Source organism: Anomaloglossus baeobatrachus, chromosome 2 (genome assembly GCF_048569485.1).
Source record: "Anomaloglossus baeobatrachus isolate aAnoBae1 chromosome 2, aAnoBae1.hap1, whole genome shotgun sequence".
NCBI lineage: Eukaryota > Metazoa > Chordata > Amphibia > Anura > Aromobatidae > Anomaloglossus > Anomaloglossus baeobatrachus.
Genome location: NC_134354.1, coordinates 133,955,701 through 133,981,714, shown reverse-complemented (window position 1 = coordinate 133,981,714; position 26,014 = coordinate 133,955,701). Strand labels below are relative to the sequence as shown.

The 26,014-nt window shown below is 42.5% G+C and overlaps 1 protein-coding gene across 1 annotated transcript in view; it reads right to left on the bottom strand.

Moving 5' to 3' along the window:
• Positions 1-26,014, bottom strand: part of SMTNL2 (smoothelin like 2) — a 176,473-nt gene that overhangs the window by 14,829 nt on the left and 135,630 nt on the right. Inside the window, exons 7-8 of the mRNA XM_075335353.1 lie at positions 19,632-19,749; positions 9,381-9,532 (exon numbers count right to left, since the gene is read on the bottom strand). Of these exons, the coding sequence (XP_075191468.1) occupies positions 9,381-9,532; positions 19,632-19,749 (270 nt within the window). The remainder of the gene's footprint in view (positions 1-9,380; positions 9,533-19,631; positions 19,750-26,014) is intronic.

Genomic DNA, 26,014 nt, shown 5'->3' with positions numbered 1-26,014 from the left:
CCACTGGTACCCACTAGTGCAGGAAAAAAATAAAATCACTTAAATAGGCCACGATTCCCGGGAGCTACATTCATTTGAATATGAACTGCCGAGGAGTGAACATCAAAATGGAAAAAAACCGAGCTCAGAGCTGTCATCAAATACCTCTGCTTGAAAAAAATGACTACCAAAGACATACACAGCGACTTGGTGGAAACATTGGGGGACTCTTCTCCTCCATATTCCACGCTGGGCCAAGGAATTTAAGCTGGGAAGAACATCGACGGAAGATGAACATCGTGAAGGACGCCCATCCACGTCCCTCAATGAAGAAAAGGTGAAAAAAGTTGAAGAAATTGTATTGGCAGATCACAGAGTGATGAGGCATGTAGCTGAGGTCACAGGGATCTCATATGGCAGTATTCAAAGAATCCTTGCAAAAGAATTGTATATGAGAAAGGTCTCCAAGCGTTGGGTGCCAAAAATGTTAACCGACGAGCAAAAGAAGAAACGAGTTGACATTTCAATAGCAAATCTCGAAAAGTTCCAAGCAGACAAGGAGAATTTTTTGTCTTGTTTTTTGACCATGGACGAGACCTGGATCCACCACTTTGATCCCGAAACTAAACAACAATCGATTACATGGAAACGAGCCGACAAACCGACGCTGAAGAAATTCAAAGCGTCAAGCTCAGCAGGGAAGGTTATGGCGTCCGTTTTTTGGGACGCTGAAGGAATTATTATGGTGGACTATTTGGAGAAGGGAGCCACTATTACGGGCTCCTACTACGCAGAACAAATAAGAAGATTGCGGGAGGTTATCAAGGAGAAAAGGCGTGGCAAATTGCGAGCTGGAGTGCTGTTTCACCAAGATAACGCGCCGGCTCACAAAGCTGCAGTTGCCATGGCAACCATTCAAGATGCGGGCTTTGAACTGGTGGTACACCCCCCCTATTTGCCAGATCTAGCCCCCAGTGACTTTTCTCTTTCTTCGCCTTAAGGAACACCTCCGGGGTAAGAAATTTAACGACAATAGCGACGTGATAACCGCTGTTGGGGATTTTTTTGAGGGTCAAGATCAATAATTTTTTTCGAAGGGAATTCTAAGTTTAGAAAAAAGATGGACTAAATGTATAGACTTGTTAGGAGACGATGTAGAAAAATATTTTTTTTTTTAATATATTCATTGTGTTTATTATTGATAATCATTACTTTTGGAGCGCCCCTTGTATATCGCTGAACGATGTAGCGTAGTTTGTGAGATGGGTACGTGTGACCGCTACAAAACGACCTATGAGCGATCTCGGCAAATCGTAGCAACGATCTGGGCGTGTCACATCGCTAACGAGATCGCTAGCGATATCACTGCGTGTAAAGCGGCCTTTAGGCTTTATTCAGAAATCAATGATGTTTCTTGTTTGCAAAAAGGTGTGAATTTCATCCGCGTTTTGCATGGGATTTTCAGCAGCGGTCGGTCAGTGTCTTTTTTTACTGTCCGTTTCATTAATTATTGTCTTGTATGATAAACATAAATAAACCTTCCTCTATTCATTACAATGGACATCACACAGATGACCATAGACTTAAATAATTGTGTAATTGTGATCTGTGACTTCAAAAGGAAAAACAGACAAGTCACAATGATTTTTCTGCAGACACACGGTCCACAAAAATACATGGACAAAAATGTAGAACCATAGACTATACTGGGTTCTAAGTGAAAAAACAGGGAAACAAAACTCGAGTAAAAAAAAAAAACGGACGTCTGAATGAGGCCCCAGAAAAACAGATGATATAATTCCTATACATGTGCAGATCAATAGAAGAGACCGATGCTGCCCCAGTCACTGTTCACCAGTCTGCATTCAGCTGCGCTACAGTATATGTGACCGACATCAAGTCTGATGTGCGCTACAGAAGACGCTTCAGGTTGCAGCAGCTTTTATTGTAATAAATGAAGCTAATCTTCAAAAGCAAAGCAGGGGTAACCATAACAATACACAGTAAATGGATACCCAAGGTATTCTGAGGCATGACAAAATGATGTGCAAGGAATCGGGTGCATCAGGTTAACACTATTTTATACTCTCCATGTCCACAGGAATTTCTTTTCATCCAGTCAACTTGTTTTCTACTGTAAACCAACTGCTTTACGATTGGCCCTTTTATTTAATTACACGGATTTTAACCTTTTTTTCTAATAATTATATAAATTATGTGTTTTATAGCCTTTCCTTTAAATTCAGACTCGCCTTGCGCAGTTTGTCTACATTGTCTACGCTGCCCTGATCAGCGCTCGTCTTCACAATGACAGCAGGAAACTGTGTAAAACAAGTTATTCTTGCAGATGAGGCTATTCAGGATCCTTCTAGGGATGCGGCCATTGTGAAATTAGGGGCCGGGTACCAAGAATGTAGCTGAATGGTGTAGGAGGACTTCACTAAGGAATTAAGCAATTTGTGCCTAAACCTGCTTTAGAATGAATATGGAGCATTGCTGAAAAAATTTGGGCACCCCTATTAATGTTAACCTTTTTTCTTTATAACAATTTGGGTTTTTGCAACAGCTATTTCAGTTTCATATATCTAATAACTGATGGACTCAGTAATATTTCTGGATTGAAATGAGATTTATTGTACTAACAGAAAATGTGCAATCCGCATTTAAACTAAATTTGACCGGTGCATAAGTATAAGCACCTCAACGTAAAAGTGACATTAATATTTTGTAGATCCTCCTTTTGCAAAAATCACAGCCTCTAGTTGCTTCCTGTAGCTTTTAATGAGTTCCTGGATCCTGGATAAAGGTATTTTTGACCATTCCTGTTTACAAAACAATTCCAGTTCAGTTAAGTTTGATGGTCGCAGAGCATGGACAGCACGCTTCAAATCATCCCACAGATGTTCAATGATATTCAGGTCTGGGGACTGGGATGGCCATTCCAGAACATTGTAATTGTTCCTCTGCATGAATGCCTGAGTAGATTTGGAGCGGTGTTTTGGATCATTGTCTTGCTGAAATATCCATCCCCTGAGTAACTTCAACTTCGTCACTGATTCTTGCACATTATTGTCAAAAATCTGCTGATACTGAGTTGAATCCATGCGACCCTCAACTTTAACAAGATTCCCGGTGCCGGCATTAGCCACACAGCCCAAAAGCATGATGGAACCTCCACCAAATTTTACTGTGGGTAGCAAGTGCTTTTCTTGGAATGCCGTGTTTTTTTGCCTCCATGCATAACGCCTTTTTGTATGACCAAACAATTCAATCTTTGTTTCATCAGTCCACAGGACCTTCTTCCAAAATGTAACTGGCTTGTCCAAATGTGCTTTTGCAAACCTCAGGCGACTCTGTGGCGTGCTTGCAGAAACTGCTTCTTTCGCATCACTCTCCCATACAGCTTCTCCTTGTGCAACGTGCGCTGTATTGTTGACCGATGCACATGACATCATCTGCAGCAAGATGATGCTGCAGGTCTTTGGAGGTGGTCTGTGGATTGTCCTTGACTGTTCTTACCATTCTTCTTCTCCTCTGCCTTTCTGATATTTTTCTTGGCCTGCCACTTCTGCGCTTAACAAGAACTGTACCTGTTTTCTTCCATTTCCTTACTATGTTCCTCACAGTGGAAACTGACAGTTTAAATCTCAGACAATTTTTTGTATCCTTCCCCTGAACAACTATGTTGAATAATCTTTGTTTTCACTCTTCATAGGAGATTCAAATAGGAGAACAACTTGCAAGTGGCCACCTTAAATGCCTTTTCTCATGATTGGATACACCTGCCTATGAAGTTCAAAGCTCAATGAGGTTACAAAACAAATTTAGTGCTTTAGTAAGTCAGTAAAAAGTAGTTAAGAGTGTTCAAATCAAGAAATTGATAAGGGTGCCCATACTTTTGCACCGGTCGAATTTTGTTTAAATGCGAATTGCACATTTTCTGTTAGTACAATTAACCTCATTTCAATCCAGAAATATTACTCAGTCCATCAGTTATTAGATAGATGAAACTGAAATAGCTGTTGCAAAAACCCAAATTGTTATAAAGAAAAAAAGGTTAACATTAATAGGGGTGCCCAAACTTTTTCATATGACTGTATCTAATTTGATACAATTCCCTTAATAGATCTTTGGTTTTGTTTCTCTCCCATACACAGCTACATTTCCCCCTGCATAAGAAAATCGGAAAATATTGTAAGAAACAGAATGTGAACCTAAAAAGTGTTACAATGATGGATGTGTGTTAATACTTTTCTTGCAAAACTGTTTAATAATGTATCAATTTAGATAGATTAAAAAGGGGGGTGAGATGGGTGACGTAGTAGCCAGGTAAGACTACAAACGCAGGAATAGTAGATAAAGTGTCCCGCAGTGTCTTTACAAGTTGACCAATTCAGTATATGTTCTCATTTATCTACAAATTACTGTATATGCTAAAGTATAAGCGCTTTACTTCAGTTGAATGGTTTGCGGCATATTTCAGTTGAATGCTTGCGGTGCATTCAACTGAAGTAAAGCGCTGACCGCAGCGGCGGCCTCGTGCACTGGCCGCGATCATCGAGAGGTCTATGTGCCTGTTCACAAGAAGCAGGTAAGAGGACAACGCGGGAACGGAGAACAGGTGAGAATAATTGTGTGTGTGTGTGTGTGTGTGTGTGTGTGTGGTGTGTGAACAACGGCATAATAGGGAATAAAAAGGGGAACAGTATAAGGATATTACTAAAGGATGGGCACATTACTACAGGGCACAAGGATTTAGTAACAGGATACGAGGATGGTTACATTAATACAGGATACGTGGATGGGCACATATTTTATTGGTTTTTATTTTTGTCTTTGAAATTACCAGTAGCTGCTGTATTTCCCCACCTAGGCTTAAAGCTCCGTTACACATAGCAATGTCATTAGCGAGATCGATGAAACGTCACAAGTTTTGTGACATAACAGCGACCTCGCTAGCAATCTCACTACGTGTGACACGTAGCAGCGACCGGCCCCCCGCTGCGATATCGTCGATCTTACCTGAACGTCCTGGGTTTTTTTTTTTTGATCGGTGGTGTCCCGCTGGGCAGCATGCATCGCTGTGTTTGATGCCATAACGACGAGCGTCCCTCATTGGCACACCTGGGTGGAAACACTACGCCTCTATCGAGGTCTGAGTCATCAGAATAGCTGCTGTGTGACAGGGTCCCAACGACCGCAGAGGTCGTTATACTGATCGCCGTATCGTTGCTGCATCGTTAATTAGATCTGCCTGTTTGCCAGCTCACTAGTGACCATGTAGCGACATACCAGCGATCCTGACCAGGTCATATTGTTGTCAGGAACGCTGGAACGTCGCTACGTGTAACGGGACCCTTATACTCGTCTCAATAAGCTTTCCCAGATTTTGTGGTAAAATTAGGTGCCTCGGCTTATGCTCGAGTATATACGGTAGGTGCTAACTGTATCTAACAGTTAGGCCCAACTGCGGCAGCTGCAGTAAACCCACTTCTCATCTCCTCTGACCAGTGCTGTCAATGGTTTCCGTAACTCCTAGTTGTTGAGTGGTTACGCGTCATCAAACTGGCCTTCTCCAGTATGCAGAGTATGGTAAGCACCATGAATTTTACCATTCAGGTTCGCCCATCCGTAACACCCATCATCAAACTGGCCTGCTCCATTATGTGATGTCTGGTACGAACCTTACCGTTCGGGTTCGCCCATCCCTAGTGACCACGAATCATTAAACTAGCCTGCTCCAATGTGCATTGTCCTGGAGCATTGTCTGAAGAGAAAACACAGCTAAATTTTGGAGAAGCAGAGCTGTGGTGATCTGCAATAATCAGCTTGGCTTTATATTATGAAGGTGTTGTCCAGGTGGAACAAGGACTTTATTATAACACTACCACATTTTGAGGGTATTTGTATGACAAAAAGGTGCTCACTCAGTACAATTCAGATCACCTGCCTTCACCCACACAAAATAAAATGACTAAACCATGAAGAATTATGTGTAATGAAGGTTTTGCACAATCCAGGGAAATGGTTTTAATAACTGCTGTGACTAAGCAGCGGGGAAATGTACTTTTCTGCACATCATTGGGTTTCCCATATAAAGTCTATTACGCATAGAAAGTCATAAAATCTTAATGAAAAGCTAAATATTAGATTGGCTTTACAAACAATGACTTTGTTTTATGACAGATTAGATTCCAGCTGATCAGCACAATGGAAAGGACAATCAGTGCTCATCTTGTGGATCTTAAAGGGGTTGTCCACTAGTTGGACAGTCTCTTCTCATTCCCTATGTGCGCGCCTATGAATGAAAAGTCCAATACTCGCCTCTGTTACCAGCAGAGTTCCAGCGATCTCAGAATTCGTGTTTCCGGGGCCCACACGGTATTATAATGACACGCGAGCCCCACGACTAATAACACATTTGTCGGCATCAGTTTTTTCGCCGTTGAGGAAAAATGCTACTTTTCACGTTGCTCCCGACAGACGGTCAGTCACTAAACGACTGATCCGCCATGCGGCGGATGCAACGCAATGCCATCAGTCACTATCTGTCACTAATACAAGTCAATGGGGAAAAAACGGAATCCTGCTAAATATTTTGCAGGATACTGTATTTCCTTAAGGTGATGAATTGCAACTGAAGGAAAAAAACGGAATTGTGAAAGCAGCCTTAGACAAAATATTGTCCCATGGCTCCCTCAACTTTTTACTTTTGCTTAGAAAAGCCTACGATAATATCCTGATTATGTGTATGAACTGTAGTTTTTGTCACACTCAAAACAAAAGAAATAAAACCCCCAAAAGACAACCACCTCCAGAAGAACATTCAGTTTTATCGATCAGCCCATACTGGATTATAGCCTAATGTTTAAAGAAGAGAAATTCAGATCCATCTTCACTAAGGCTGCATGTAAAACATAAAAAATACCCTCCAGTGATTTTATGGTGTGACAGATGCTAAATGGAGACATAAAGTGGCTATAAAACGTCTACACAACCTTGTTAAAACGCCATGTTTTCGTCATGTAAAAAAAAAAAAAAACGTGAAGAAAAATTTCAGAACGTTTACCATCTTTAATGTCACCCATAATCTGCACAAACCCACTGAAAATCAAAAATCGTTTTCAGAGGGAAAATAAAAATAACTAAACTAAAATAATGTGGTTGCATAAGTGTGAGCACCCTCTTATATTTGGGAATTTGGATGTTTTCATAATCAATCATATTTAAACTCTTGTCAAATGAAATCTTTCAGTAGGATAAGCTCTCCTAAGATGTCTATATGGGCCTGCGGGTCATAGGAAGCTGAATAAAATGATATCTTGAGATCTGCGTTCTGATGTCTTATTCCAGAAATATCCAAGATTTACTTAAATGTGTTATGTGATGTCCACTCTCTGCTATCCTGATCTCACTGCAGAGCTGTGTGTGATTATAAGTGACACTTCTGCAGGTTCCTCTAAGCTTCAGCCTCCAGCTCACAGGCAGACAGTGTGAAATGCTGTTGCAGTACAGCAGAGCTGTGAGAGCTGCAGCAAATGTGTTTGTAAGAAAACACAGTTCAGTTCTACTGTACTGTGTTAGTGACATGTCTCACACTGGTAACTTCCCCCTTTTCTTTAAAATAAGCTCAGGAGGCAGATTCTCATGTAGATCAGTGTCTGGCCCATAGCCTTTAACAGCTCATTTTCATAAAAGAAAAAACAAACATTCTCTGGAAAAAAGATATTGGAACGCATATATCATTCTATTCAGCTTCCTATGACCTATATGCACATATAGACAGCATAAAAGTTTTGATCCAACCAACAGATTCCTTTTAAGTAGTTGTCAATGCACAGCTGCAATCATTTACAGTGATTCTGATTATCCCATATAAGGCCCTGTGCGCACACTACGTTTTTTGCCGAGTATTTGCCACGGATTTTGCTGCAGAAAAGGTGCGGTTTTTGTTAATAACCTTTCTGCAGTCCTTTCCCAGCAATATCTATGGGAAATTCAAAATGCTGTGCACACACTGCGTTTTTTTTTTCCTATAAGTTTTGCTGCAGAATTTCTGCAGCGGAAAAGAAGTAGCATGTCACTTCTTTTCCGCAGGTACCTGCGTTTTTGCCATAATGGTAAAAAACCGCAGCAATCAACCCGCGGAAAAACCGCGGCACATCCGCAACAAACCGCGGCAAAAATGTAGGTGCGGATTTTGCCGCGGTTGCGGAATTCAGCCAGAAGGTGCAGAATTTTCTTAAGAAAATCAATTTCCCAGTGCGTACAGACCCTAAAGATTAGCTGTTCTACTACAGTTTTTCCTGACATTTTCTTAGTTGTTTTTTTACAGAAAAAGACATGGTCTGTAAACCACTTACAACACAGCAAAGGAGTACACATTTTTTTTCATGGGTATTAGTTATACCATGGAACACTGTGAAGATGGTCATCAAGACGTGGCTTAAATTTGTCACAACAATGACATTACCTAGAACTGAGCATCCAACTAAAATTTGCGAAAAAAAACAAACCAAGAAGAAAATTAGTCCGGATGGCTGCCAGAGGCCTACAACAACAACATTAAAAGAGCTGCAGGAGTTTCTGCGAAGTTCTAGTTTTGTACTGCATGTGACAATCTCCTGCATTCTTCAGGTCTATAAGAAAATGATTGAGTCTAGCCAGCCTACCTCACAAGCCAAAAGAAAAAAAATATCCAAACAAGGCTATATTTGTCCAAAACCTACATCAAGTCTGAAATAAGCATGTGGGAAAAGTGAGTATGGTCTGATTAGACCAAGGTTGACCTTTTTGGCTATAGTTACGAAACGTAAATTTAGAAAATTTACCAAAGAACACCATACCCACAGCGAAGCATGGTGGAGGTAGCATTATAATAATTTTTATCTTTACCACAGCACTTTACAGTTCAGAGAAGCATTATGCTTCTGGGCTGTTTTTGGATGCTAGAATGGAAACTTTAGTTAAGGTGGAGTGAACTATGAACAGTTTTAGATATCAGTCAATCTTGCAACAAACCCTTTAGAACAAAAGTTAAAAAATAAAGAAGAATTTCACTTATTAGCATTGCAAAGACCCTAAGCATCCCACCAAACAAAAAAAAATAATGGCTTTGTCTAGAGAAGCTCAAAGTTTTGGAATGACCCAGCCAGTGCCCAGACCTGAACTCAATTGAAAGTCTGTTGGTGACCTGAAGAAGACGCTGTACCTAGATGCCTTGTAATCTGACAGATTTGGAGCTAATGCAAGGAAGATTGGGCAAAGATTACAAACTCTAGATGTGCCATGCTGGTAGATTCCTACCCAAAGGAACTGAATGACTTTTTTGACATGACAACACCTGGCATTTTAATAGGGGTGTGTATACTTTTTATATCCACTGCAGGAGCAGTACTCACTCCGCTGTAGAGAACGCTTGTTCAAAGTTGTGTTTGTGATTTGCAGGCACCAGAGCATCATATTCAAAAGCTTCTGGGAAGAAAGAGTGGACGAGAGCACAGAAAGCCATCCCATCACTCCAGCTGGATGAAAAGTTCTGCAGATCAATGTTCTGAAAGAAAAAAGTAGGATTTCAGAAACAGTTTGAGATAGAAAATTGAACTGAGATGTTTTTTTCTGGCCGGCACTTAATCTTACTATACATATTGCGAGTCTACAGAACATTCGGCTCGAGGCGAGTTTGCACGGTCTGTGCAATATGTCAGTGCAACTGTTTTAACAAGGGAAAACCTTGCATGGAGATAAAAGCACTAATGTCCCAACAAAAATTAAAAGGAAACCTGTCACCAGATTTTGGCCTTCTAAACTAAAAGTAGCACGCCCCTGTGCTACATTCCTTGAAGGTGCATGTTACCCCTTGACCCCCCCCCATGTAGCCCCAAAAATATCTTTATAAAATCTCCTGCCTGGTATGTAAATAGTCCAGTCCGGTTAGATGGGCGTTCTAATCTGTGCCTCCTGTCCCTCCTTTCGCCGTCTTCCTACGCTGAATGACATGGATGGCGCCTTGGACACCATCCACGTAGGCGGGCAAAATCTCTATATTCCTGGCTCATGCAGGCGCACTTCGCTCTGCTCTGTTGCTGGCAGGGCCAATAAGATTGGCGAGTACTCTGCGCAGGAGCGAGATTTTGCCCGACGATGTGGATGACATCACCGCTTCATCCATATCGACAGGCAAAATCTTGCGCCTGCGCAGAGAACTCGCAGATTAGCGCAGGTGCATCTATGTTTTCAACACTGCACGCAACAGGTCAGAGCAAAGTGCGCCTGCGCGAGCTGATAATATGTTTGCGCATGCAAGAGATTTTTCCCCCCTATGTAGACAGCGTCCAAGACGTTATCCATGTCAATCAGCTAAGAAAACCGGCAAAAGGAGGGACGGGAGGCACAGAATACGACGCCCATTGGACTGGACAATTTACATACTGAGCGGGAAATTTTATAAAGGTATTAAAGGTATTTTGAAGGACTACGGGCGGGGGGGGGGGGTTTGTCAGGGGGTAACGTGCACCATTATAGAATACAGCACAGGTGCGGCTTAAGGTGCTAGTTTTAGTTTAGAAGGACAAAATCTGGTGACCGGTTCCCTTTAATCATCCACCATGAGAGCAAAATGCTTATTTGGTGGCTGATTGGATCATGTGGGCTATGAAATTATTCTTGCTGGGAACACATGCCCCATGTAAACAGGGATGTGCATCTGACCATATTCATACTGTATGGAGACAAAAATGATCTTATTAACAATTATTCTGCCCCATAAAGTTGTGTCGGCCATCGTGAACGAGACAAATGAATCCCGACTTAGGAGGAGAATAACGGTTACATGCAGCCAGTGTTTTTGCATCTCATCTTTGGTCAGTTTACAAAAGCTTCTCTCATCGGCAGAACACTTTGTGTTGTCGCATATATAAATACTAAGTAAACACCATTCTGAATTCATGGACAATGCCGACCTCAGCTAGATCTGCAACTATAAATATTTATTTCCAGATACACTCATTATCTACATATTTTCATGCGTGCAATCTTGGACATCATTTACTCTTGCCATTAGACATTCTTGTAGTGTTTACACCCTTATTACACAGTTAGGCTATGTGCGCACTGAGCGTTTATCGGGTGCGTTTTTGGGCTCAAAACTGCATGACTTTGATTCCCCAGTAAAGTCTATGACTTTTCATTTTTACTGTCCACACACAATTTTTTTTTTTTTTTTTTGGTGCGTTTGAGCTAAAAAAATGGACATGTCAATTCTTTCCTGCGTTTTACTGCAAAACACAGTGATCAAAACCACATCAAAACATAACCAAAAATGCACCTTAACGCTGTAAAAACGCACAAAAAGGCAGCGTCAAAAACACGCTGTGTGCGCTCATAGCCTTATATAGACTATTGTGTGCAGAAATCAAACATAAAACCATAACCATCTATCGATCTATCAAAGGCTATGTTCACATTTCCGTTTTTTTTTGCATCAGTCACCTGCGTTGCTTGAGGCTTGTGACTGATGCGTTGTACAACGGGTGGCAAGAAATGGAATTTATTGGCATGAGAAAGCATAAAAACAAGAGAGGGAGAACGATCAGCTGATCGCCCGGCCGTCGGCTTTTCTGTGCAATCACCTGATCGCCCGGCCGTCGGCTTTTCTGAGCAATCAGCTGATCGCCCGGCCGTCGGCTTTTCTGAGCAATCAGCTGATCGCCCGGCCGTCGGCTTTTCTGAGCAATCAGCTGATCGCCCGGCCGTCGGCTTTTCTGCGCAATCAGCTGATCGCCCGGCCGTCGGCTTTTCTGCGCAATCAGCTGATCGCCCGGCCGTCGGCTTTTCTGCGCAATCAGCTGATCGCCCGGCCGTCAGCTTTTCTGAGCAATCAGCGCTGATCGCCCGGCCGTCGGCTTTTCTGAGCAATCAGCTGATCGCCCGGCCGTCGGCTTTTCTGCGCAATCAGCTGATCGCCCGGCCGTCGGCTTTTCTGTGCAATCACCTGATCGCCCGGCCGTCGGCTTTTCTGAGCAATCAGCTGATCGCCCGGCCGTCGGCTTTTCTGCGCAATCAGCTGATCGCCCGGCCGTCGGCTTTTCTGTGCAATCACCTGATCGCCCGGCCGTCGGCTTTTCTGAGCAATCAGCTGATCGCCCGGCCGTCGGCTTTTCTGAGCAATCAGCTGATCGCCCGGCCGTCGGCTTTTCTGCGCAATCAGCTGATCGCCCGGCCGTCGGCTTTTCTGTGCAATCACCTGATCGCCCGGCCGTCGGCTTTTCTGAGCAATCAGCTGATCGCCCGGCCGTCGGCTTTTCTGCGCAATCAGCTGATCGCCCGGCCGTCGGCTTTTCTGTGCAATCACCTGATCGCCCGGCCGTCGGCTTTTCTGAGCAATCAGCTGATCGCCCGGCCGTCGGCTTTTCTGAGCAATCAGCTGATCGCCCGGCCGTCGGCTTTTCTGAGCAATCAGCTGATCGCCCGGCCGTCGGCTTTTCTGCGCAATCAGCTGATCGCCCGGCCGTCGGCTTTTCTGCGCAATCAGCTGATCGCCCGGCCGTCGGCTTTTCTGCGCAATCAGCTGATCGCCCGGCCGTCAGCTTTTCTGAGCAATCAGCGCTGATCGCCCGGCCGTCGGCTTTTCTGAGCAATCAGCTGATCGCCCGGCCGTCGGCTTTTCTGCGCAATCAGCTGATCGCCCGGCCGTCGGCTTTTCTGCGCAATCACCTGATCGCCCGGCCGTCGGCTTTTCTGAGCAATCAGCTGATCGCCCGGCCGTCGGCTTTTCTGAGCAATCAGCTGATCGCCCGGCCGTTGGCTTTTCTGAGCAATCAGCTGATCGCCCGGCCGTCGGCTTTTCTGAGCAATCAGCTGATCGCCCGGCCGTCGGCTTTTCTGAGCAATCAGCTGATCGCCCGGCCGTCGGCTTTTCTGAGCAATCAGCTGATCGCCCGGCTTTTCTGAGCAATCAGGTGATTGCTCTCAAAAGCCGGCCGAAAAGCTGATCGTTCCGGCCGCTGGAACTGCATGTACAGTGGATCATGGTTTTTTACTGTGTGCAAACTGCGCATGCTCACAGTAAAAAAAAAAAAAAAAAAAAAAAAAAAATCGATCCGCTGCACAAAAAAACAAAACAGAACACGGTACATTCAGTGTTGCTCCTGCCTGACGGTCAGTCAGTAAACGACTGATCATCAGGCGGCGGATGTAACGCAGGGCCATCAGTCACAATCCGTTGCTATTAGACGTCTATGGGGAAAAAACGCTGCAAAATATTTTGCAGGACACCGTAATTCCTCAAGACGACGGATTGTGACTGAGGCAAAACAATGGAAGTGTGAACATAGCCTTACATGCATAGGTGAACTGAAACTGGAAAGTCTTTTCAAAACTACATATTGACTATAAAATAATAATACTAATAATAAATAATAAAATAGATGCGATGTTATTGCATTTCAATACAATGTTGCGGCAACCAGTGTTTTGATTTTTTTCTTGCTATGTCGTGTACCAAATCAGATTAACTAGATTTTATATTTTGATAGATCGGCCATTTCTGAAAGCGGCAATGCCAAATTTATTTTGTATTATTGTTTTGGGTCAAAAGGGGGCGATTCGAACTTTTAGGGTTTTTTTTTCATATTTTTTAAACTTTTTTTTTATTTTTTACTGATCTCATTAGTCCTCCCAGAGTACTTGACACATTCACTGACTGATCGCTTCAGCTGTTCAGAGGAAAATGCTATCGTGTGAATGCCTGCGCTCTGCTGGCATTCTCAGGAAGTGAATCATGACAGCGACAGTAGTCATCAGCTGACCGCACACAGTCATGAAAACCTATTGGTGCCTGTAATTGGCGATCCACCCGTGTCTGTTAGCTGTATGTCTGCTGCTAAGATCAGCTGACACGCACGATGAATAATATTGCGGGCTCACCACATGAGCTGGCATTCGTTAACAGACATACCCTAGGATGTATAGGTACGTCCTAGGCCGTAAATAGGTTAAAAGGAATCTGTCACCAGGTTGTAAACACCTAATCTGAGAGCAGCATAACGTACGTAGGGGCAGAGACCCTGATTCCAGTGATGTGTCACTTACTGAGCTGCTTAGTGTAATTTTGTTAAAATCACTGTTTAATCAGCAGTAGATTATCATTACAGGCCTACTTGGAGTGCTGTAGGTAGTCCAGCATATTCATGAGCTCTGTATAACTGATAGATCTGCAGGAGATATAACACTGATAAGTATCAGGCAATTTTTTGCGCTTTCATGTTTTCCTCTCCTTATCACAAGATAATAACTTTTTTTTATTTTACATCGATCTAGCAATGTGAGGACTTATATTTTGAGGGACGAGTTGAACTTTTGAACAGCACTATCCATTTTATCATGTGATGTACTGCAAAGGAGGAAATTAAATGTATGGTGAAATAGCAAAAAATTACAATTACGGAGATACTAGACTAGCATCATTTTTGTTTTTGGGATACAGAGCTTTGTGAGGGATTTTACTTTGGGGCCTGAACTGACATTATTGGTATTTTAAGGTACCGTATTTTTCGGACCATAAGACGCACCTGACCATAAGACGCACTCTAGTTTTAGAGAAGGAAAATAGGAAAATATAATTTTAAGCAAAAAATGTGGTCATGACACGTTATGGGACGAGGACCTGCTGCTGACACTGTTGTGGGGGTAATGTCCCCAAATCCTCTAGTAAGGTACCACGTCCTGCCTTGTATATAATCCCCATCCTTATATATATATTTTAATATATATACATATATATATATATATATATATATACACACATACATACATACATACATATACAACACAGTCAGGGCCAGAAATATTTGGACAGTGACAAGTTTTGTTATTTTAGCTGTTTACAAAAACATGTTCAGAAATACAATTATATATATAATATGGGCTGAAAGTGCACACTCCCAGCTGCAATATGAGAGTTTTCACATCCAAATCGGAGAAAGGTTTAGGAATCATAGCTCTGTAATGCATAGCCTCCTCTTTTTCAAGGGACCAAAAGTAATTGGACAAGGGACTCTAAGGGCTGCAATTAACTCTGAAGGCGTCTCCCTCGTTAACCTGTAATCAATTAAGTAGTTAAAAGGTCTGGGGTTGATAACAGGTGTGTGGTTTTGCATTTGGAAGCTGTTGCTGTGACCAGACAACATGCAGTCTAAGGAACTCTCAATTGAGGTGAAGCAGAACATCCTGAGGCTGAAAAAAAAAGAAAAAATCCATCAGAGATAGCAGACATGCTTGGAGTAGCAAAATCAACAGTCAGGTACATTCTGAGAAAAAAGGAATTGACTGGTGAGCTTGGGAACTCAAAAAGGCCTGGGCGTCCACAGAAGACAACAGTAGTGGATGATCGCCGCATACTTTCTTTGGTGAAGAAGAACCCGCTCACAACATCAACTGAAGTCCAGAACACTCTCAGTGAAGTAGGTGTATCTGTCTCTAAGTCAACAGTAAAGAGAAGACTCCATGAAAGTAAATACAAAGGGTTCACATCTAGATGCAAACCATTCATCAATTCCAAAAATAGACAGGCCAGAGTTAAATTTGCTGAAAAACACCTCATGAAGCCAGCTCAGTTCTGGAAAAGTATTCTATGGACAGATGAGACAGATCAACCTGTACCAGAATGATGGGAAGAAAAAAGTTTGGAGAAGAAAGGGAACGGCACATGATCCAAGGCACACCACATCCTCTGTAAAACATGGTGGAGGCAACGTGATGGCATGGGCATGCATGGCTTTCAATGGCACTGGGTCACTTGTGTTTACTGATGACATAAAAGCAGACAAGAGTAGCCGGATGAATTCTGAAGTGTACCGGGATATACTTTCAGCCCAGATTCAGAAAAATGTCGCAAAGTTGATCGGACGGCGCTTCATAGTACAGATGGACAATGACCCCAAGCATACAGCCAAAGTTACCCAGGAGTTCATGAGTGCAAAAAAGTGGAACATTCTGCAATGGCCAAGTCAATCACCAGATCTTAACCCAATTGAGCATGCATTTCACTTGCTCAAATCCAGACTTAAGACGGAAAGACCCACAAACAAGCAAGACCTGAAGGCTGCGGCTGTAAAGGCCTGGCAAAGCATTAAGAAGGAGGAAACCCAGCGTTTGGTGATGTCCATGGATTCCAGACTTAAGGCAGTGATTGCCTTCAAAGGATTCGCAACAAAATATTGAAAATAAAAATATTTTGTTTGGGTTTGGTTTATTTGTCCAATTACTTTTGACCTCCTAAAATGTGGAGTGTTTGTAAAGAAATGTGTACAATTCCTACAATTTCTATCAGATATTTTTGTTCAAACCTTCAAATTAAACGTTACAATCTGCACTTGAATTCTGTTGTAGAGGTTTCATTTCAAATCCAATGTGGTGGCATGCAGAGCCCAACTCGCGAAAATTGTGTCACTGTCCAAATATTTCTGGACCTAACTGTGTATATATATATATATATATATATATATATATATATATATATATATATATATATATATATATATATATATATATATATATATATATATATATATATATATATATATATATATCCGGCTACATGTCCCCCATCATCCTGCTCATATGCGCCCATCATCCTGCTCATATGCCCCCATCATCCTGCTCATATGCGCCCATCATCCTGCTCATATGCGCCCATCATCCTGCTCATATGCGCCCATCATCCTGCTCATATGCGCCCATCATCCTGCTCATATGCGCCCATCATCCTGCTCATATGCGCCCATCATCCTGCTCATATGCGCCCATCATCCTGCTCATATGCGCCCATCATCCTGCTCATATGCGCCCATCATCCTGCTCATATGCGCCCATCATCCTGCTCATATGCGCCCATCATCCTGCTCATATGCGCCCATCATCCTGCTCATATGCGCCCATCATCCTGCTCATATGCGCCCATCATCCAGCTATATGCCTATCATCCTGCTCATATGCGCCCATCCTGCGGCACACACATAAAAAAAAAAAAACAAACATTTATTTTCACCTTGCCTCGCTCCACACAGCGTCACTCCTCCGTCTGTGCCGGCAGCGCTGTGTCGAGCCGGCCACGCTCCCTGCAGCACCGCGATCTCCTTCTGTCTGTGCCGGCGTCGCTGTGTGGACACGTGCGCACAGCGATGACGTCATCGCTGTGAGCCCCGCTAGTCTCCACACAGCGCAGCCGGCAATCAGGAGGACATCGCGGTGCTGCAGGGGAATGGTGAGTGTACTGATTCACTGCACCCCGCGCTGATGATGATGCGTGGGGGGCAGTGAATACAGCCGCACATGATCACTCCAGGCTGTAATTGCTAGGGGTGATCACGGCCGGCTGTTTACTATGCGCGCACCCCCCGCCCACCTATCAGCACCGGCTTCAGCGCTGAGAGATGGGCGGGAGGATGGGTGTGCATATGTAATGAGCGGGCCCACGTGGTCACGGCAGGCTGCTACAGCCTGCTCGTGCCACCGATGACCCGCTCCACCGCAGCACCCTCATTCCCCGAAGCCCTACATTCAGACCATAAGACACCCCCCCCCACTTTCCCCCAACATTTGCGGCAAAAAAAGTGCATCTTATGGTCCGAAAAATACGGTATATACCATGTTTTGACCACGTTATTGCATTTTTATATTGTTGTTGTAGCGGCCAAAAACACTAATTCTGACGTTTTGATTCATTTTTCTTCGCTACGCCGTTTACGGATCAGATTAATTTATTTTATATTTTGATAGATCGACTTTTACAAAACGCAGTGATAACAAATGTGTATTTTTTTTAAATTATATTTCTTAATTTTTAATGGTGGGGAAAATGGGGGTGAATTGAACTTCTATTTTTTTATAACTTTTTTTTTAAAACAACTATTTGTTAGTTCCCTTAGGGGAGTTAAACCTCCGATCATCTGATCGCTTGTGCTATATACAGCAATGCCACAACATTGCTTTACGTAGGAGAAATCAAGGTCTTCTATAAACGTCAGCTATGGGCTAGTTTTCACAGGAGAACCATGACAACAAACATAGGGGGTCTTCAACAGACCCCTGGCAACAAATCAGCATCCCTAGATCATGTCCTGGGAGCTCTGATAAGGGGATAGAACGGTATGACAGGGGCATTTAACAGTTAAACAGCCTCAGGTGGAGCAAAGCTTCACTCCACCCGTGGCTGTTCGAGGCAGATGATGAGTGAATAATTCAACCATCATCTGCCAGGAAAGATGAGGGCTCGGCGTGCAATACTGCATCAAAGGCAAGGAGGCGACTTATGATGGACTTAGGCCATCATAAGTCATTAAAACACTCCCCTACCTGATATGTACGTCCAAAGAAAAGAAAACCCCCTAAAAATTTTTACTTTTAATAATTACTTTAAAAGCAAGGTAACTCTAAAAGGCATGAGATATATAGAAAAAGTAAACCATCCCAAGTAGTTCATTACTGAGGCTCCATGTAACTTACTTATAGTCCCCTAATGAACCCAAAACCTGGGGGGGGGGGGGAGAAGCACATTGGGACAGTTTACCATGAATTTCTGCATCTTTATCAGCGTTTGCACTTTATGCTAAGGTATACTCTGAACACCCCTCACTTACCTTTCTTGGGGGTCTTTCTTATCAATACTGTTTTGTAATTGGTTTATCATCATCAACATCAATATCATGGATCTGAGGAATATATTTAATATTGGATATGAGACATTGGTCTGTTCTAATAGGGATTTATCGTTTTTTTTTGGTGCGTCTTCAATATAGGGCACTTTTAGGACTATATAGATCTTACCAACGTTGAGCAATTTTTAGTGTGCCCACCTCCACGGACAGAGAGGGATAAATTTAGGGTGTATTAGGGACAGACAGTCCATATATTTCCCTATCTACACTATTGTACATTTATCTCCTTATCTGTTCTGAATACCTTGTCCCTTTTTAATATTTGGAGCTACCTTGCTTTTAAAGTAATTACTAAAAAAAGTTATATTTTGTTTTAAAAGGGGTTTTTCTTTGACTATACAATTATTGGATCCTCCGGATTATTTCCTTAATTTTTAAAAAACCCACCAAAACCTGACCTGATATGTACTAATGTATTATAGAAGTATAGTGTTATGAAAGCCCTTAAAGAGGTTGTCCACTACTTGGACAACCCCTACTCATTCCTCTTGTTCACCACCATAAAAATAAATAAGCCTATATTCACCTCAGATGTGGCTGATGTATGAAGTAGCTGGAACAGCAGCCGCACCGAAGGGGAGTATAGGCTTATTTAATTTTACGGGGTGAAGAAGGGGAATGAGTAGGGGTTGTCCACGTAGTGGACATCATCTATAACGAGACCTACCGATCGTATGAGAGTTTACTGAGTTGAGTTTGGCCCTCTATGGAAGCAGCCAAGCTATCTTGTGGTAGTATTAGCCATCTTCTGTAAGTATTATTATTTAGAAGGGTATGATGGTATTATTTTGGAATTGCATTGTATTATGTAGAAACTATATGGTAGTATAGAAAATAAAGCAGAAGTAATGATTTTTATGTCATACTTTGTTCTATCGCACACACAGACAAGCAGCTGGCCGATATAAATGACTTACACGGGATTCGACATCCTACCTTGTAGCCAATTGTTTTAGAGCGGCACCATTCCAGGAGGATCTGTTTAATGCTGCTGGCACTGGCGACTCCAAAACTCTGAGACCGTTTCAGCTTCACCTTGGATTCCCCCTTGCCTCTATAAATAGTAAGAAAAGGAGATTAATTAGAGGCTCTGTATATGAAGCACAAGAGCGCACCGCTTTTACATATTCAGCTAAACTATTTCATTGTCACATGTTTTAGGAAAGAAGGCCAACAAATCACCACCTAAACAGCTTCCTTACATGTTGTCTCATTTTAACACCCTGCTCGTTATGAGTGAGCACTACCATGCTCAGGTGCTCGCTACTCAAAACAAGCAGGTCAGATGTTTGGATAAGCGTGACTCGTGTGCTGTGTACAATGAAGGTCAATGGGAAACCTGAAGATCTTCCGGAAAAATAGAGTTTTTCATTGACTCAGTACAAACATCCGGCTTGCTTGTTTCGAGTATCGAGCACCTGAACATTGTAGTGCTCGCTCATCACTACACCCTACTACATGGAAAATCTGCTATCTTTGCTGGCTGTACAATATTGAGAGAGGGAATACCCAGTTGTCAATTTAGTGAGGCATTGTGGTTTTCCAAGAAAACTCCAGTATTGTTGTTTTATGGAGAATACATGCTTTAAAAAGCCGAAATGTCAGGTGAGCGGACAGCTCAATGTAACTGAAGCAACACTCCTGCTTTGCCTATGTAACGCAGGATAGCCTATTATTGTGTGTCACATACCTGTTTTAGTTGATGTCTCATTTCAGCGTTGCCATATTGATTGTTTCATAGTATAGATAATATTCACAATGAGGACTCTGGATTTATTGCAGTTGCTCTCATTACGAGTGATAACAGCGACAGCGCTGCGGTCCCCGATACACACTGCGGTCTTAGGCTATGTGTGCACGTAGCGTTCTGTCCCTGCAGAAATTTCTGCAGCGATTTGAACAGCACATGTGCGCTTCAAATTGCTGCAGAAAGAGTCCGTAATGAAAAAAAAAAGCTGATTTCATGCGCTCTGACTGCAGCCCCTCCCATAGACAGAGCGGGGGATGCAAGCAGAGCGCACGGAATAAGTGACATGTCACTTCTTAGAACGCGCGCTTCGGGCAGCAGCCGAAACACTGCGCTCTAATACGCCACGTGCGCACGTCTCCTGCATAATCTTTATAGATTATGCTGGGGACGCAGGACGCATGCAGTTACGCTGCGGTGCAGATCGCAGCGTAACTGCATGCAAATACGCAACGTGCGCACATAGCCTTAGGCTACGATCCCACGATCAGTTCCTTGAGTTTTTAACAGTGCAGAATTTCTGCACCTTAGTTGACTTGCGTTTTCTGTGCATTTAACATGAGTTTTTTATTGCTTTGTCTGTTTTGTGTGTCATGCTTTATATAAAAGTTACTTTGCTTTTGAAACTTCCTAGTATTGAAATTCTTAGATGCATATATGTGTTTTTGATACGTTTCAGTAGCAGAAATGCATTAAAAAACACACATGCGTTTTTTCCCTGCAGGTTTTCCGCATCTAATGCAAGTCTATGGGGAAATTGCGCACAGCAAACTCAATGTTTGTTCAAGAAATTGACATGCTGCGGATTGGAAAAAACCCATCTGCAATTTTTATATTTTTCTTAGTTTAAAAGGCATGCTATATGACACTATCAGAGGATTGTTGCTCAAGTAAACCACGATTTGCATTATTGCATTTCATTCTACAGTCATCCAGAAGTAATGGATAACTATCCCCAATTATACTTTATAGCCCCTGGAATTTCAGTTACATTCCCTATATGGCTCCCAATCTTCCACATTGTGTCATTAAGACATGATTTAGAGGGCGTCTGCGGGGGGGGTAAAACATGAGGATGGTTGATCTACCTCAAACAAGACGTAATAAGGTTTTTCCACAAAGTTTAAAAGTTACTTTTATTATTATTCCAAGATCTATTGCTTCATTTCCACAATTGGAGTTTAAAAAAAAAAAAGTTCCTGAGCGGAGATAATCTTCTAAATGTGCCCCTGCTAAGTACTGTGTAATGGCCGTGTCTGACCGTACAGGGACATGGTTTAATCACACCACATCTCCTGGGCAGGGAAGGAAGTAAAAAGAGTATACAGACATTACAGCAGAGAATCATAGATTATTCTTTTTGTGAGGTAAAACATTTCCCTGCCTGGTTTTAAAAAATGTTTTACCTCAAAGAAAGGATTATATGTGATCCCGTGCTGTGCTATCTGTATACTCGCTTTTACTTCCTCCCCTGCCCAGGAGATGTGGTATGATCGGACCATGTCGCTGTACGGTCAGACACGGCCAATACACAGTACTTAGCAGGAACACATATGTAAGATATCTCAGCACAGGATTTTTTTTTTTTTTTTTAACACATCCAACTGTGGTAATTATTATTATTCCAAAATCTATTGATGAAAATGATTGTGGGGAAACCAATTTATGTTCTCCCAATACCGTCGGACTAGGTCTGTGGCATCAAAGACTATATCCATGTGAATAATGTACTGAAATATAGCACAACATTACAGTATATAAAATGTACAAGGGGCAGTTGAAGCCACTTCAGGAAAACACTGGTGGTGCTTTGCCGGCAGTGCTGCCATCGATTGTTATGCCGCCAATATCTTTTGTGCTATACTGTGAAGTCAAAAAAGCATGTAATTGTAACAAGTTATTCAAATTTTTATATATATATATTATATATATATATATATATACATACATACATACATACACATACACACACACACACACACACACACACACATGTACACACACACACACACACACACACACACACACACACACACATCTGAAACTACTTGTTTGATACATAAATCATACTTAAACCATACTGAAGACATTTTGCAATGAAAACAAATATTTTATCCCTTAAGCAATGACCCAGAAATAGACAAAGACAACAAACTGCATCACTTGAACTTTCCATGGGATTTAACACTCCCAAGTTTACATTTAACTTGCTGTAAATGTATCTGATCACACTATAACAGCTTAATACTTAATACAAACATATATGAGAACAAGTATAGTTTAAAATAACCATAAAAAAAGGAGGGAATGGGCCACCCATGAGAGTAAAAATACAGATGGTTCATATAACTTAGGGAAGACCAGACACTATGAAAAACTCTCCAGAACCCAGCAGAGATGTAAGTTCTGCCCAACACTGCCCTGCCTGCAGACAGCTCTGCACAAGGAAGCAGACAGAATATATCACACAAACTATCACAAGTGGCATTTAAAAGGAAAACTACGTGATGTCTAACAACAGTCAATGTTTAAAAGTAAAAGTTAACCTTCCGGGTATGTTCACATGAAGTTGTGTGTACTTTAATTCTGGCACAGAATCCATGCAAAAAAAAAAAGAAAGATTATGCTTCCTCTTCAAGTAAGTGGGAAACTGAGCCTATATAGTGTGTGGTGTGTGTGTGTGTGTGTGTGTGTGTGTGTGTGTGTGTATATATCTATATCCCTGGCACAAATTAAGAGACCACTGTACAGTTTTATAAAAATCAGCTTCTCAACACACCGATTCCAGTGTCAGTTGAATTCCAACCATAGTGCACTTCATTCTACTACCAGGAGTGGCATAAGGTCACTCAAAAGCAGTGTGAAAGACTAGTGGAAACAAGCAAAGACGCATGAAAGCTGTGATTACAAATCATGGTTATTCCAAAAAATATTGATTTCTGAACTCTTCCAGAGTTAAAACATTATTATTAGTATTGTTGTTTCTAAATGATTATGAACTTGTTTTCTTTGCATTATTTGAGGTCTGAAAGCAATGCAGTTTTTTGGTTATTTTTGACTCATTTTCAGAAAATAAATAAAAATGTTATAGCTTGGAAACTCGGAGACATGTCAGTAATTTATAGAATAATAAAAGAACAATTTACCTGTTACTCAAAAATATACCTATAAAGAGAAAGATCTGAAAAACTGAAAATGTTACAGCCGCCATAGTGTGTGTGTGTGTGTGTGTGTGTGTATATTTGATTACTGATTTGCACTCTTGGCAATCTCTTGATGAGCTTTAAGGCTATGTGCGCACTAGACCGTTTTACCCGCGGATTTGCAGCGGAAATTTCTTGAGAAATGTCTGCAATCTTTGTGCAGACATTTCCCAGCAAATCCTATGTGAAAAAAAATAGCTGTGCGCACACTGCGGATTTTTCTCAAGAAATTTCCTTGAGAAGAATTTCTTGAGAAAATTTCTTGAGAAAATGAGCAAGTCAATTCTTTTCCGCAGGTACTCTGCGGATTTCGGCAGTACAGTCTGCAAAATCCGCAGGGAACAACCTGCGGGAAAATCCGCGTGCATTCGGATGCATGCGGATTTGGTGCGGATTTTTTCCGGAGGTCCGGAAATCTTCCACTCCCAGAAGTTTCTCAAGAAATTTTTTTGAGAAACTTCACATTTCTAGTGCGCACAAAGACCTAAGAGGTAGTCACCGGAAATGGTTTTCACTTCACAGGTGTGCCCTGTCAGGTTTAATAAGTGGGATTTCTTGCCTTATAAATGGGGTTGGAACCATCAGTTGTGTTGTGCAGAAGTCTAGTGGATACATAGCGGATAGTCCTACTGAATAGACTGTTAGAATTTATATTATGGCAAGAAAAAAGCAGCTAAGAAAAAAGAGTGGCCATCATTACTTTAAAAAATGAAGGTTAGTCAGTGCGAAAAATTGGAGAAAACTTTTAAAGTGTCTCCAAGTGCAGTGGCAAAAACCATCCAACGCTACAAAGAAACTGGCTCACATGAGAACCGCCCAGGAAAGGAAGACCAAGAGTCACCTCTGCTGCTGAGGATAAGTTTATCCAAGTCACCAGCCTCAGAAATCGCAGGTTAACAGCAGCTCAGATTAGAGACCAGGTCAATGCCACACAGAGTTCTAGCAGCAGACACATCTCTAGAACAACTTTAGTCTAGGAGACTTTGTGCAGCAGGCCTTCATGGTAAAATAGCTGCTAGGAAACCACTGCTAAGGACAGGCAACAAGCAGAAGAGACTTGTTTGGGCTAAAGAACACAAGGAATGGACATTAGACCAGTGGAAATCTGTGCTTTGGTCTGATGAGTCCAAATTTGAGATCTTTGGATCCAACCATCGTGTCTTTGTGCGACACAGAAAAGGTGAACAAATGGACTCTACATGCCTGGTTCCCTCAGTGAAGCATGGAGGAGGAGGTGTGATGGTGTGGGGGTGCTTTGCTGGTGACACTGTTGGGGATTTATTCAAAATTGAAGGCATACTGAACCAGCATGGCTACCACAGCATCTTGCAGCGACATGCTATTCCATCCGGTTTGCGTTTAGTTGGACCATCATTTATTTTTCAACAGGACAATGACCCCAAACACACCTCCAAGCTGTGTAAGGGCTATTTGACTAAGAAGGAGAGTGATGGGGTGCTATGCCAGATGACCTGGTCACCAAACCTGAACCTAATCAAGATGGTTTGGGGTGAGCTGGACCGCAGAGTGAAGGCAAAAGGGCCAACAAGTGCTAAGCATCTCTGGGAACTCCTTCAAGACTGTTGGAAGACCATTTCCGGTGACTACCTCTTGAAGCTCATCAAGAGAATGCCAAAAGTGTGCACAACAGTAATCAAAGCAAAAGGTGGCTACTTTAAGAACCTAGAATATAAGACATATTATACCGTATATACTGGCGTATAAGACGACTTTTTACCCCCTTAAAATAATGGCTACAGTGGGGGGTCGTCTTATACGCCGGATATACGTATATGTACACTGCAGCGTCCAGGGGAGGTGGGGGCAGCAGCTCTGGAGCACAGGGGAACGCTGCGGGCTGCAGCCTTTGATCTCCTGCACCCGCTCATATAATATACACAGCCGCTGTCCATCACCAATGGTGCTGAAATCGCACGCAGTGAGGGGCTGGGGCAGCGGTGCATATTATATGAGCCTGCGTCCCAGTGTGATCGCACATGCCCACCCCTGTGTTAGATTTGGCCCCCAGGCTGCTGCTCATTCTAAAATAAAAAAGCTTTACTTACCCCCTGCAGCGTTTCTCTCCGTGTCCCTGCTTCCACTGTGATCAGGCAGGCAGAGAGCTCAGCCTGCTGTGCCGATCACATGACCGCACTGAGAACCAGGAAGTGGAAGAACAGAAGCACGGAGCCAGACAGGAGGGAGCTCAGCGCTGGAGGAGATAAGGAAAGAGGGTTTTATTTTACTTTGGGCAGCAGCCTAGGGGCCATATCTGACACAGGGGGACTTGTGCGATCCATATAGGGGCCATGGGCAGCACTATGGGGGCGATATCTAACACAGGGGGACTTGTGCGATCTATATAAAGG